The 14,475-nt window shown below is 41.5% G+C and overlaps 1 protein-coding gene across 4 annotated transcripts in view; it reads left to right on the top strand.

Moving 5' to 3' along the window:
* PTCHD1 (patched domain containing 1) overlaps positions 1–14,475 on the top strand; it is a 571,764-nt gene that overhangs the window by 167,302 nt on the left and 389,987 nt on the right. Inside the window, exon 3 of one of the 4 annotated variants that reach the window (XM_085620488.1) lies at positions 4,040–4,057. The exons of the other annotated variants lie outside the window; for them this stretch is intronic. Within the exon in view, the coding sequence (XP_085476614.1) occupies positions 4,040–4,057 (18 nt within the window). The remainder of the gene's footprint in view (positions 1–4,039; positions 4,058–14,475) is intronic. 4 annotated transcript variants of the gene reach the window in all.

The raw sequence follows: 14,475 nt of genomic DNA, 5'->3' as shown, positions 1-14,475 counted from the left end.
GGTCTTGGGGCAGGTGCAAGTGAGGAACTGAGTCAGGACATCCCAGAGAGGGGCTGATAGAAAGAAAAAAGGATGTCTGTTAAGGAAAGACAAAAGAGAGAGATGAGAGAAACAGGAGGGAGGAAAAGTGCTAGCGAAGCAGAGCAAGATGAAGAAACAAGCCAAAAGAATGAGGATAGAGAAAGGATAGAAAGTGTAACGTTTGAGGAGAAATGCAATTGTGACTAGGAGAGACTGATGGAAGCAGGCTGGATGCACAGATTAAAAATAGGAGGATGCGAAGCAAAAATGTTGGGTCCTGCTGCTCTAAGCTGGCCCTATGCTTGACTTGTGACAGACTTGTATACAACCAAAAAGGTTTCCAGTTTCAGCTATGAATACTATATGCCTTACAAGATTCCCTGTATTAACTATTTTTAGGCTGTTGCAGCTTTTAAGTTCAAACTATTGCATATGAGCAAAGGGTGTCATTTTTTACATGGATGCACCTGCCTTATTTGACACTTAATACAGTGTCACTCTAAGTGTCACGCCTAAGCCCTTGAAATGTCAAACATAAAAACACAGAAAACTTGGCATATATGTATTTACATAATTAAAGCTATCAGAACGAGGCCCGGAGAGGGGACAGTTTACCTGAATCTAACCACTACTTACTTAATTCTGACGCTGGACACAGGACATTATAGTTAGCAAATAAAATTTAAATGGCTTAGCAATTCACTTAAAAAAAACAAAAGTTACAAGGACGTTATAGTTAGAAAATATATATATTTTTTTAAACTACAAATTCACTGACAAATAAAAAATTACAGGGACATTATATGTAGGAAATAGAAATTTAAAAAACCTTAGAAATGTGCACGAAAAAAACAAATGTTACAGGGACCTTACAGTTTGGAAATAGTATTAAGAAAACCTTAAAAATCCACTAAAAAGTGAGGTTCAGATTTTACACAAACAACCATAGAAATTCAGCAGTTATAGTTACCTGAGCTAACTATAAATTACTCCCCTGCAATTCACTGCTTATGACTTCACATATGACATGGTCAGTGACATCACTGATGACATCTCAAATTTCGTCACAGGTGACTTCGCTGATGACATCATCCACCAAGGTAAACTTGAATATGCTTAATAAAATACTATTTACATTTTTTTTTAAAGTGAGCAAAAGACACAGGTGAAGCACAGAACTCAATGTAATCTTATCAACTGCTCACTTAGCTTGTAAGACAGTTCGGAGCAGATAGTTCTGTGTTTTCTAAACCACTACTGTAAACACTAATCACCAAAGTCAAACGTCTAACTGTTTTGACTACTGTATTGCAAACCACAATAACACCTTTTGTGAACTTGGAAAGACATTTTAGTGGAAAGGTCTGATTTATACAAATCACTACAACATATTGTACAATGGTCTTAGTGGACACACCACTGTAAGAGAAACCACTTGTACAATTATCCTTTACCCTGGAGAAAGGTATGAGCAGACAAGTTATTCTGTTGTAAACATCTATTACACTCAGCCATCACTCTAAAGAAAAGTTGCAGTTAACAGAAAAAGGTATTGCAATCTACTACTATAGTAAATTATCAGAAAGGATGGAGGTCTCAGATACTGGTAAGTATGTTATTAAACAGAAGTATACTGAGGCATCACGGTGGAGTGAAGTAAAAATCCAGAGCTTAGACTGTCGAAAAGCACTACCGTACACATACATCAGCAGGAGATGTGTCAGAGTAGAGGCTAGTACAATGATAAATAGTACGCCCGCTTTAAAAACTGGATGATAGATCAGCTGACATATCTTAAAAATAGCATCACTCATTAGTAGTACAGAAAGAATAGTAACTTAACTCATGCATAGCTCAGTATATATTTTAAAGTCTCAAAACCTTTTATGAAAGACTTACACTCACTGGATGATGTCATTAGTGATGTCATTTGAAATGTCACCAGTGATGTCACTGACCATATCATGAGTGATGTAATATGTGAGGTCATAAGCAGTGCATTGTGGCGGCGTAAGTTTTAGTTAGCTCAGGTAACTATAACTGCGAAAATCTATGGTTTGAGTGTGTAAAATGCGAGCCTAAATATAACGTCCGTGTAACCATTGTATTATGACATTTTCTTAGGGGCTCTTTAGGTTCAGCGAGCATAAAAAAGTTGCAATGTTCCATATTCAGAGGATGGTTTGAATATAGAGTGCTATGTTGTTATGATAATTTCTACATCTGGTTGTTTGTGAGAACGTTGAAATAAAAGACCCTTCACATAAGCCTCTAGATTTAACTTAAAATTCATCCCATGTAATCAGTGGTATGAAAACTAACACTTTCCTTTCTCCTATGCCTTATTCCCTTTTTTCCCATTTATTACTCCCCGGTTCACTGTCAGCTCTGAGGAGCTGCTTATAGCTGAATTCTTGATCATAATGGGTCTGTAACTCCAATTTGAGGTGCAAACTCCCATGTCTACCTAAAACAGCATAATGATATATGTGCATAATGCAGATGTTTGCTTGCATAATTTTAGCTCGTTATAAACAAGGATATACCCAAAATCACTGGCACCTGGGTATAGAGCAGTATAGAAAGTGGTGGTCCCAGTACAATTATATTCAAAAGTAGTGAAAAAACTGTATCAAAAGTCAATAACACAGAGAAATTGATTAGTACTAAAGTGTTGTTTAATCACACTAAGCACCTGATAGATATTAGTTTAACCCCTTGAGTGCCCCGCCCTTTCCACGCCCTGTGCCGGGCGTTTCATTAGTGGGTGGGGTTCATGACGAGATAGTCTCGTCATGGGCACAGCGCAACCGCGGCCCATGACGAGACCATCTCGTCATGGGCACTCAAGGGGTTAAGCAAACAATTTACAAACAACATTAGAATAAAAAACGTTGGTGTGCCCAACTGGGGGGGGGGAAGGGTGACTTGAGTGAGGTAGTGAGGCGAGTGACAGACAATACTCAAAAGCATCACAATCAAATTGTTGGGCATATTACTCAATGCCGCACATTCATAGTAAAGTTCTTAGCAGATAGTTGACATTTATTTACAGAGCCATGTACAATAGATGATCACAGTGCACAGTGCACTGTTGATGGTACTGGAATCAATGATGTGTCGACGTTTCGACCCCTGAAACCATGTAGGTTGGTTTTAGTCCTTACTGACGGGGTCTTCCTCAGGACAAAGGTGAAGGTGAGGGCAGAGGGGCACCTAAGGGTAAAATAAGGAATTGGTCAGGTCCGAAACTTTAATTAAAGGACGGGAGCAGAAATAGGTATAGGTCACTATATTTACCGTATCTGATAGGAGAAAAAGCCTAGTAGGTACAAAGTTTCGTCAAGGACGATGGTGCTCCAATGGCTCCGATAGGCGCAGGTGAGAGTGATAAACACATGTGGATATAAGGTGTCTGTCAAAATTGGGCCTATATAAGAATCCCTGGTCACTAGATTGAACCCATACAGAAACTAAGGTAAACTTACTTTAAAAGGTAAATGTATTCCCACAAATTCTTCACAGCAGTGTCAATGCTGCTTGGAAAACCGTGGTAAAACCATCGGTCACGCGGTGAAAATAATCACAAGTGACTTATTTCAATAAATCTAGATGAGAAAAAGGGCGTAAAGGGGGGGACAGTCAGTGCTAGGATCCAAAACATGTATCTAAGGTCAGTAGAGTGATTAAAAAGCAGTGGGTGAAATTCAAGTGAAGTACATCATGAGGTGACATCAAAGAAGATAGTAGAAATTGAAGATTTATTCCAGTAAAGTGATCCCATCCATCCAGTGGGAGATGTCAGGTACAACTGACCACAAACAGAAGATTCCTCAATACACCAGGTTCTATCACCATGGTGCACATTTAAGCATAAGCAACATGACAGTGAACAATATTGAAGCAACATAACAATATTAGCATTTAAAGGATATTACACAGTGCCTAAGTGGAAAATGGCATGCTGCATGCAGAAGCGCCTGATGAAAAACCGGGGGACTCGTTCTCAGGAGAGAAGGGTCCGAAACTCTTGTTAGTTATGAGCAAGTGGAAGGCAGCACGCCGTTTAAAATCAAGCATCTAAGGTCAGTGGAGTGGTTAGAAACTCTTGATAATTATGAGGAAGGGGAAAGCAGCGAGCGGTTTAAAATTAAAGCTGTGCTTATATCAACTTTTTGGCAGTTTTCAATTTAACTTAGATAATACGTTAGCAGCCGAACAGCACCTAACTAATTCACCTTGTGGATGAAACCGGCATGTTTCACACTACGCGTGGCACTTCTTTTTAGTCGTCCGTCACCCATGCCTTTTGATATAAGCACTGCTTTAATTTTAAACCGCTCACTGCTTTCCCCTTGCTCATAATTAACAAGAGTTTCTAACCACTCCACTGACCTTAGATGCTTGATTTTAAACGGCTTGCTGCCTTCCACTTGCTCATAACTAACAAGAGATTCAGACCCTTCTCTCCTGAGAACGAGTCCCTCGGTTTTTCATCAGGCGCTTCTGCATGCAGCATGCCATTTTCCACTTAGGCACTGCTTTTTAATCACTCTACTGACCTTAGATACAAGATTTGGATCCTAGCACTGACTGTCCCCCCCTTTCCACCCTTTTTCTCATCCAGATTCATTGAAGGAAGTCACTTGTGATTATTTTCACCGTGTGACCGATGGTTTAACAACGGTTTTCCAAGACGCATTGACACTGCTGTGAAGAATTTGTAGGAATACATTTACCTTTTAAAGTAAGTTTAACTTAGTTTCTGTATGGGTTCAATCTAGTGACCAGGGATTCTTATATAGGCCCAATTTTGACAGACACCTTATATCCACAGGTGTTCATCACTCTCACCTGCGCCTATCGGAGCCATTGGAGCCCCATCGTCCTTGACGAAACTTTTTACCTACTAGGCTTTTTCTCCTATCAGATACAGTAAATATAGTGACCTATACCTACTTCTTGTCCCGTCCTTTAATAAAAGTTTCGGACCTGACCAATTCCTTATTTTACCCTTAGGTGCCCCTCTGCCCTCACCTTCACCTTTGTCCTGAGGAAGACCCCGTCAGTAAGGACTAAAAGCAACCTACATGGTTTCAGGGGTCGAAACGTCGACACATCATTGATGCCAGTACCATCAACAGTGCACTGTGCACTGTGAGCATCTATTGTACATGGCTCTGTAAATAAATGTCAACTATCTGCTGAGAACTTTACTATGAATGTGTGGCATTGAGTAATATGCCCAACAATTTGATTGCGATGCTTTTAAGTATTGTCTGTCACTCGCCTCACTACCTCACTCAAGTCACCCTCCTCCCTTCCCCCCACCCAGTTGGGCACACCAACGTTTTTTATTCTAATGTTGTTTGTAAATTGTTTGCTTAAACTAATATCTATCAGGTGCTTAGTGTGATTAAACAATACTTTAGCACTAATCAATTTCTCTGTGTTATTGACTTTTGATACAGTTTTTTCACTACTTCTGAATTTAATTGTACTGGGACCACCACTTTCTATACTGCATACTTTTGCAGCAGGGAAAGCACTGCACAAAACAAAGGAGCAAATAAACCAAATGTGCTGTTTGCATATGCAAACATGAGGAATAACACACATGTGTATGTCATTCCACATTCCTGCCTATTTGGGTGCAAGTTGCTCACCCACTAATGTGTACGCTTCACACCATTGCACATTTCCAGTGGTCACATTTTACAACAAATTGCAATTGGGCCCTATGTGATTTTGATTGAAATATGCTGCTGTATTCAAGTTTCATAAGCAACTCACTCACAATTCAAACCATCCACCAGCCGTGCTCAACAACCTCTTGCCTCACTCTACTACTCCTCCTAACACCCATTTCCCCATTATAATTAGTCTCTATTCTCTATCTCTAATTTCCAGGGTTATTCTTCATTGATAAAGTAATGCCCTTTCCAGTTGTAACAAAGCTCACTGATCGACCCGAGGTTAATTAAACCAATTAGGGAAGGAGGCATTCCGATTACTAAGCACCTCCTGAGAACATACCTATCCCCAAGATACTGTGTTGCACGTTTTAATAAATGTTTGGACTGTAGTACGACAGTCATGAGAATCAAGGTCTGCTAACCCTTTACGAAAGTGAGTGTTTTGTTCTCCTTTGTCGACCACCATTCTTGATTATTTTATATTAAGGTTTGATCAGACTGAGGACAGAGGTGATTGAAAGCCGCATTTCTACTTCTAGTTATAACACTGAAAGCATATGTCTTTTGAGGGTCCACCCTTTCTGCTACTATATATCACAACCATAAAATTAAATCAATTCTTTAATATTGACCCGAAGTAAGGTCAAATCATTTATCACCTCATTGATTAATCAGTTATCTTCCACAATACTCATTACCGAACATCCGGCTTTGTGGAAGGTAATCTTTAGGTAGGGTACCTCTTTGTAAAGGATGGGCTGTGATTTGCTCCATCTGTCTCCACTCTCACCGGCACCCAAAATCCAAGAGTGTTTTTTTAGTATTCCTTATTGTTAATATGCATATGTGGATTAACCCAACTGACAGGGACCTTCACAGCTCAAGCTCCAGACTTCCTAGCAACAAATACAGTGTCAAATAATTACTATGAGTAAAGATTTGACAGTATGACTGAAATCAGATTATTAGGGACCTCCAAATTCATATCGAGCCTTATTTCTCTTTGGAGGACACAGTAGATTGGCTCTCATCCTGTTATGGATCAAAATTTGGGCTACACCCGAATTGTGTTTTGCAGGCAGAATAGTCGAGGACTGCTTGAAGCAAAGTAATATCTTAGCCATTCCACGGCTCAAGTATGTTAAAAACACCCTACGAGATCTAGGTCTGAGCAGCCTCTTTGATAGTACGGATGATATCAGCTCTCATAACAAGGAGCTGGTTAAGAAAAGGTTTTTTTTCACATAAAGAGAATGCCAGGATAATAAAATCACTTGAGATGGTTACTATCCAATCATGTGTGCCACTCTCAACTACTTACGGCACGGAGCCATATCTACTTTGGATAAAGGCCCCTGAATTAAAATTTTATCTCACACGGCTAAGAGTCAACTTGGTACACTGTCTAGCGGCCTTTCCTATTTCAGGCACCTGGTTCCCCGCACTCCTGTGTTGTCAATGTTGATGAGCTGTATCCTTAAGCAACAAAGCACTTTATGCTTTTTGCACATTGTACTCCTCATTTAGAAAACATTTTCTTCACACTATTTTATGTGGTAGATTTTTCAATTCACACCAAAAGGTCCTGCTCTTCTTACAATGTCTTCAGTCTCCTTCAATACGTTTTTCAGTCTTGAACTCTATTGTGTATGCCTTGAAATCGCCAAAGAGACATGTGCTATGAATTTTGATTTAGGGCTAATCTAACCCCCTGATTGAACAGCATATACCCGATTGGCAGCTACTGAAATTATAAGACACCTAGTAAACTGATTGAGAAACATCTTTTATCACTAAAGCTTGTATAATCATGGCGTTTAAGGATTGTTTTTATCTTCTATTATGACTAATATTTTAGGTGGGTTAACCAAACTGTGTATGATTGTAATATATTGTATGTCATTTTATTGCACTTTTATGGTCACATGTATAACTGAATGAAGATGATGACTATGACTGCAGTCATTCATTTAACACAACATTGTGGGTATGCAAAGTACCTAACTCAGAAACAACAACTCAAACCCTTCAACTTTATAATCAGCTGAGCTCTTTTAGACACTAGAAAACATCTAAATCGGCTGCCCTAACTGATTATTCTTCCGCTACTAGACAATTGGGAGAACATGTGTGTAGCAAAGTGGAGGAAATCCTAATTTCCCTCGTGATTACCCCTGATGTTTCTCCTTTCACTGGTATTTATTGTTTTTTTCAAGACCACAGTGTGTGTGATCTGACCCTAAAATGATATTGGCAAATTTGGTTTCACCCAATTGGACAATAGGCTTTCCTTTAAGGCCATGCTAGGTAGTGTTGAAAACAAACCAGTGGTGTGGCAGTTAAATGGCAGTGTGTATTTTGCCATCCACATATTGGACAAAAATACATGGCTGCCAGAAACACCACTGCAATTAAAGGCACTACAGTAACAAAAGGCAGTTTATAGTGCCTTGGCTATGTACAAAAATCTACCTATTTTATATATTATTCATCCCTAAAGTGTGCATGTGACCCCATAATGCAGGGTGTCTAATATATAAAAAGTGGAACACTATAATTTTAAATAGGTGCTCTCACAGCACCTAAGGCCTACAAACAATTTTCACTGTGAAATTGTAGGCTACATTTTTCATAGACTGACTTAGGTGTGATAAACATATTTATTTTATAGTTCTATTTTGGTGAATTTTAAGTAATTTAAAAGTATTTTCCACTTAGTTTTCAAATTCCGATTTAATGCTGACAGTTGATAGTGGAAAAGCACATTTATAAAAATGGGCTGTCTGAGCAAGAACTGGCTGAAAACAAGTCTGACACTCATCACACTTCCATCTCCACATTCCTATCTGGGGTCACGAACTCTGATTGCCAGAGGACAATCACCTGCCCTTCGCACCCAGGGGAGAATTTGTGTTTTCAAAAACTGATCTCTTCAGAGTGATTGGAGACCTAGGAAGGGTACAGAACAGTTTCAGGACAAAAGACGTCCTTAACAATTTTTTCACTTGCAGATCCCAAATGCGGCTGACAGGATCTGCTCCAATGGATTTCCAGAGCCCTCCTGGACTCTTTGGTTCCAGGTTCAGCAGGATGGAGAATAAATTTGGATTCTGACAGAGCAGATGGGAGCTAATCTAAATAGGGGAGTGGCTGGCGTTCTGTCTGAAGCTTGCAGAGGTAAAAAGGTTCAGCCATCTTGAATGTAGGGCTTCTGCGAATTTATATATTAAAACAAAAAGGAAGTACTGCAAAAGGAGGTGGACATAGGACAAGAAAGTAGACAAGATTGGGTAGGGAAAGTTCTTCAATAACTGGCTAGTGCATATGATAATTCTGGCACCCCACGGCCACTTTCTCAGAGCATTCCTGGACCAGGGAAGATAACATCTGAAGGAAGAAGACTGCTGGAAAGAAAGTCTGAGGTGTGTATTACTCAGAGCACTCCAGGACTTAATGACATCTGATTCCTGCTCTCCAAAGGACAAGTGGATGACCTCCTGTTTGCCCACTCCAGTGATACAAAAAGCAGAAGGACCCAAGGCTCAAAGAAGTCACAGCTGACTACAGAGGCCTAACTTCGTATGGGCCGTGGTCGGGGAGAGACCCATCTCCTACAAGCCTAGCCTGACATCCTGGAGCTAGAGGACTTCCCAGAAAATGTTTCCAGCAGTTGGAGAAAACAGGTACTTAGTCATTTTTTCCACCTTCAGAGAACAGGAACAAGGTGCTGATGCTTGCCCAGGGGGTAGGCACCTAATGTGAGCAGGACAACTAGGTTATCACCACCAAGAGCTGTAAACGGGCTGAAAACTGGTTCATTGGGAGCTCCTGGTAAGTAAAGATATCTGGTTTTGCAAAGCCATTCGTAGATCCTCTGTTCAGCCTTTCCACTGGAGGATATTAGGAGGCAAAACGTGACTCAGTCCAAAGGTTAACCATGGACTGGGACATGGCAGCAAATCTATCCCAGCGGCTAAGTGAGATTAGCATCTACAAAATCCAGCCTTATTCTACTGAGAGCTTTTAGAGCTTAAATCAGTAACTTCAGCAGGAGCTAGACAGCAGTATATTTGACACTGAGGACCCTTGTCTTCGACATAGCCCTGTAGGAGAATTTTAACTCCCCCAAAAAGACAATGTCAAAAGGTAAATAATTCGACGTAGATGACCCACTACATTCTGCTGTATCTGACCTTCACTCCATCATGGTGAGACTGAAATTGCATCTAGGTCTTGATCAGCTTGCTTTTTTCCATTAGTGCTTTATGTTTTTCCTACGCACCTTGTGCGTTTAAAATAAAATGCTTAATTGTATATCTGGTTATCATTATCTGATTTCAATGCTTTTAGTGTCTTTTTCTCATTAACTGTTTCCACTACTTTTTTTAATTGATTTAGGAATTGTATTATCTTCTTTTCTTGACTTTAAAATTATCGGTACTGCTTAAACTTCACACATCCTTTTCTGAGGATTTCCTGCTGCTTGTGCACCAGGTAGCAGGGGTTGAGCAGAGATTCGTTAAGAACTGTTTTTGGCTTAACAAGATTTTGTGTATTAGGTTAGTAGGGGCCACTCCCTCCAAAATTAATAAACTAATTTCTGACTATTTTTATTTATATTACCTCTTACTGTAGTTAATTACAAGACAACTTCCTGATACCTGCCCTCTCTAAAACATAAAAAACAAGAAGAAGCAGTCCACTACTTACACAGGAGTTTGCACCTGATCTCCCGCCAGACTGTGGTAGAGAATACTGTATAATGAAAGATGGTAGATTACAATCGATAACTAGAACAATTTTTGAGTGGCATGTGTTCCCACTGTTTTTCCAATAAGAAGTTGGGCAAAGGCCCTGAAGACAATGCTATTTGAGATTTGCTGTATCATAAGCATGCATGTGAATGCAATTTCGTTTTCTTGACAAAGGCCACCGGTCACAGAGCACTGACGTTTCTACACAAAACATGTTGACTTATATATCAACAATAATATTGTTAGTATTTTACTAGGCACACTAGTAGTTTTCCAAAAAGTTAGGTACTTTTCGTACAAACTATATTTGCTTATAAAAAAAACAAATTAACGTTTTTTTCTGGTGTTACAATGTTGGGCCAACTTTACCCCTTCTTACCTTGTATGTTATTATAATAATACTCCTTCACTCTACTGCCATTTTATTTTATTATACTATACCGTTGATTCCTGAAGAATATTCTAGAATGATCACTATTTTTTTTTTGAATACTTGGCCATGCAGGTCCCCTAAGATCAAAGAGGGTTTCTGGGGGGTGGCGGTCTAGTTGAGTTATCAACATCCACTGGAATCACCTGAAAAAAGAAATCAACAACCCTTTCTCTCTTTATGCATAATATTTTAGAGATTGCACAGGTTTGCTCAAAAGTTTGAATGGGATTAATACTTGTCTTATTCCTCAACTTCTGTTAGTGAGGTGAAGATATATTAGGAGTGAAGAGGCATATCGTATGAGTGCCTTTTGAAGCCTATGTGTTAACGAGCTTTAGAAATTTCACAGAGACTGGCCTCAAAGCTTGTGCACCAATACATGACTTTTGGAAAAGCTTTAAACCTTTTCCTCCCTGTTAGAACTGGGGGTCTCTAGTTCGCTGAGGTAGGCACCTTAGTCCAAATAGGGACCCTTGTTTCTAGTCAGGGAAAGGAGGGACACCCTCTTAGATAACCCCTGCTCACCCCCCCCCCCCCGGTAGCTTGGCACGAGCAGCCAGGCTTATCTCCAAGGCAAGGTGTAAAGTTTTTGCAATCACACTTCCAGTAACTCAGTGATAACACCCCACTGGTTTTTATAAAAATAGCGGTATCTTTATCAAAAGCAATACGATGAGACCAAACGATAGAAATCCAACATATGCGTATTCGTAATCTTTCACTTTGCTGGTTATTAGGCCAGCAATCACTTATAGGTTCTTGAGGTATTAATAAGCAGTTCAGAATGATCTAATGCAGTCCTAATGCAATGCTATGCAGTTCGTCATGCAGTTTGTAACGAAATAAGAACACATTCCTTAATGAACGTACTAATGCAGTTCGTAACGCAGGAATAATGCTATTCAAAATGCAAGAATCAGGCAGTTGGTAATGCAAGAAATAATGCTATTCAAAATGCAAGAATCAGGCAGTTCATAATGCAAGAAATAATGCGATTCGTAATGCAAGAATCAGGCAGTTCGTAATGCAAGAAATAATGCTATTCAAAATGCAAGAATAAGGCAGTTCGTAATGCAAGAAATAATGTTATTCGTAATGCAAGAATCAGGCAGTTCATAATGCAAGAAATAATGCGATTCGTAATGCAAGATTCAGGCAGTTCGTAATGCAAGAAATAATGCGATTCGTAATGCAAGAATCAGGAAGTTCGTAATGTAAGAATAATGCGATTCGTAATGCAAGAATCAGGCAGTTCGTAATGTAAGAAAAATGCAGTACACCAATCTGCGCGGTCAACTCGGGCCCCCACTAGGCCCCAACACTAGACACAACGGTCTTAAGCTTAAGGGGGCGGGCCCGGTACTGCTGGGCAGGTACGGGCCGCTCAGGGACTCAGAGCTTCTAACGCAGTGCAGCGGGAGAGAGCTCGGAGCACTCCTGTACTCCTCCTGCACGCCTCGCCAGGCCACACATGCTTGCGGTCCCTGACCGGAGTCCAAGCCTTACCTGGGGGGGTGCGCTGCCTCGCTCTCTTTCTCTCCCTGCTCGTCGGACGCCCAGGCTGGGCGGCCCTGATGATGTTGCAGCTCCATTGTTAGGCAACGCTGTAGCCGGACAGGTTACGGCGCTGCCTTCTCCTTCGTTGACGATCTTGGGCAGATTCCTCTTGGTGAACAAAGATCACAATTCCTTTCACCTTGCGGCAAAATCCTTTAGCACGTTGCAACTTGGGCCGGCGGCGGTGATTCTACGCACAGCCTCAGTTATGATGACGGCTCGGGCCGCAAACAGCAATACAGCAGCGTGGAAAATGTTTCACGCTGCGGGGGCAATGCGATCACGGGGCACCTCGTAAACAGTACCATGGACCACACGGCAGTCTTCCAAAAATCCTGTAGCACGTTGCAGCTCGGGCCGGCGGCGGTGATTCTTACTCACAGCCTCAGTTATGATGACGTCTTGGGCCACAAACAACAATACAGCAGCGTGGATGATGTTTCCCGCTGCAGGGGCAATGCGATCCCGAGGCACCTCGTAAACAGTACCACGGATCACAAAGCAGTCTCAGGCGTGCAAAAGCACCATGCACCAAGCGTCGCTGAGACATGGTTGGAAACTTTTATGTTCCTGAGTTTCCACAGCAGGGGACCAGCTCTCCTCGGGCCCTTGGAGACACGCTACTTCAGGACACAGCACACAGCAAAGTCATCACAAGCAGGGGGACATAGCACACAGCAAAGTCCCTTGGCCTCTCCTTAGTCAAATCAGCAAACTGCAGGCCAGCCACAGAACACACAGCAAGGGCAGTCCTTCTCTTCGGTCTCTTCAGCTGCTCTTCTTTGGCAGAGATTCCTCTTGATCACAAAGTAGGTTCAATCCTTTTTCAGTCTGAATTTCAGTCTTGAGTAGTTCAGGGGTTTCAGCTCTCACATTTATACCTCTAAATACCTTTGAAGTCTTTGTGTTCAGGTGGCTCTGAGCCCAGTCCAAACCAGACCGGGGTGTCTTCCTGCCAGTGCACACCCTCTTTCTTTGATAGTCAGGGTCTGGGCCCCAGAAGCTCAGGAGGCGGTGGAGCCATCCTTTTGTGGCAGCAACACAGCCCTCTTCACATCCAGGGGGCTACTCCTCCCCCCACATCAAATGCAGGCCAGCCTGTTGCTGTCTCACCTTCTCTTCCCTGGGGCCAGGACACTTCCCAGAGCCTGTCACATCCAAAACCAGATGGTCAATACACAAACAGGCAGAGGCACACAGGATGGTTTAAGACAAGAAACCAGCTACTTTTAAAAACGTGGTTTCTGAGCACACAAAAGATGTGTTATTAAATTCTGAGTTCAGGCACACTAAACTCCATCGCTCCATCATATGCCTTTGGGAAGATATGCTGGAAACATGGGACACAGCATTCCCCATTCTGTCCTATGGGCAATATGGTCTTGCAACAGTGAAAAATGAATTTGGCAGTATTTCACTGTCAGGACATGGTACACACCTCAATACATGTCCTACCTTTCACACACACTGCACCCTGCCCAGGGGGGTACCTTGGGCCTACCATAGGGGTGTCAGATGTGCATAAAAAGGGAAGGGAAGGCCTGGCAAGTGGGTGCACTTGCCAGGACAACAAGGCAGTTAACAAACTGCGCACAGGCACTGCAGTGACATGCCTGAGATCTCTTTTTAGAGCTACTTGTGTGGGTGGCACAATTAGTGCTGCAGGCCTGCTAGTAGCATTTGCATTACCAGACCTGGCACACATAGTGCAACTTACTAGGGACTTTACTAGTAAGACAAACATACCAATTATAGACAACCAATTACCATAACACTTTATATAGGGAGCACTTGCACTTTGACACTGATCAGCAGTGGCAATTGCCCAAAGCATCTAAGTCGGCAACATAATGTCAGAAAAAGGTCTAGGAGGAAGGCGAAAAGTTTAAGGAACTTTAGCCAAAAATGGCCAAGTCCAACACTCCCATACTAGGAAGATAAGTACTGTGGACAAGGTGTCCCTAAAGCTTATATGATATACAATTCCCTATGGATGACCTGATTTAGAGATGTG

The sequence above is a fragment of the Triturus cristatus genome, chromosome 8, assembly GCF_964204655.1.
Source record: "Triturus cristatus chromosome 8, aTriCri1.1, whole genome shotgun sequence".
Taxonomy (NCBI): Eukaryota; Metazoa; Chordata; class Amphibia; order Caudata; family Salamandridae; genus Triturus; species Triturus cristatus.
Note: the sequence above shows the minus strand (reverse complement) of the source record. Positions and strands in the feature narration are given on the sequence as shown.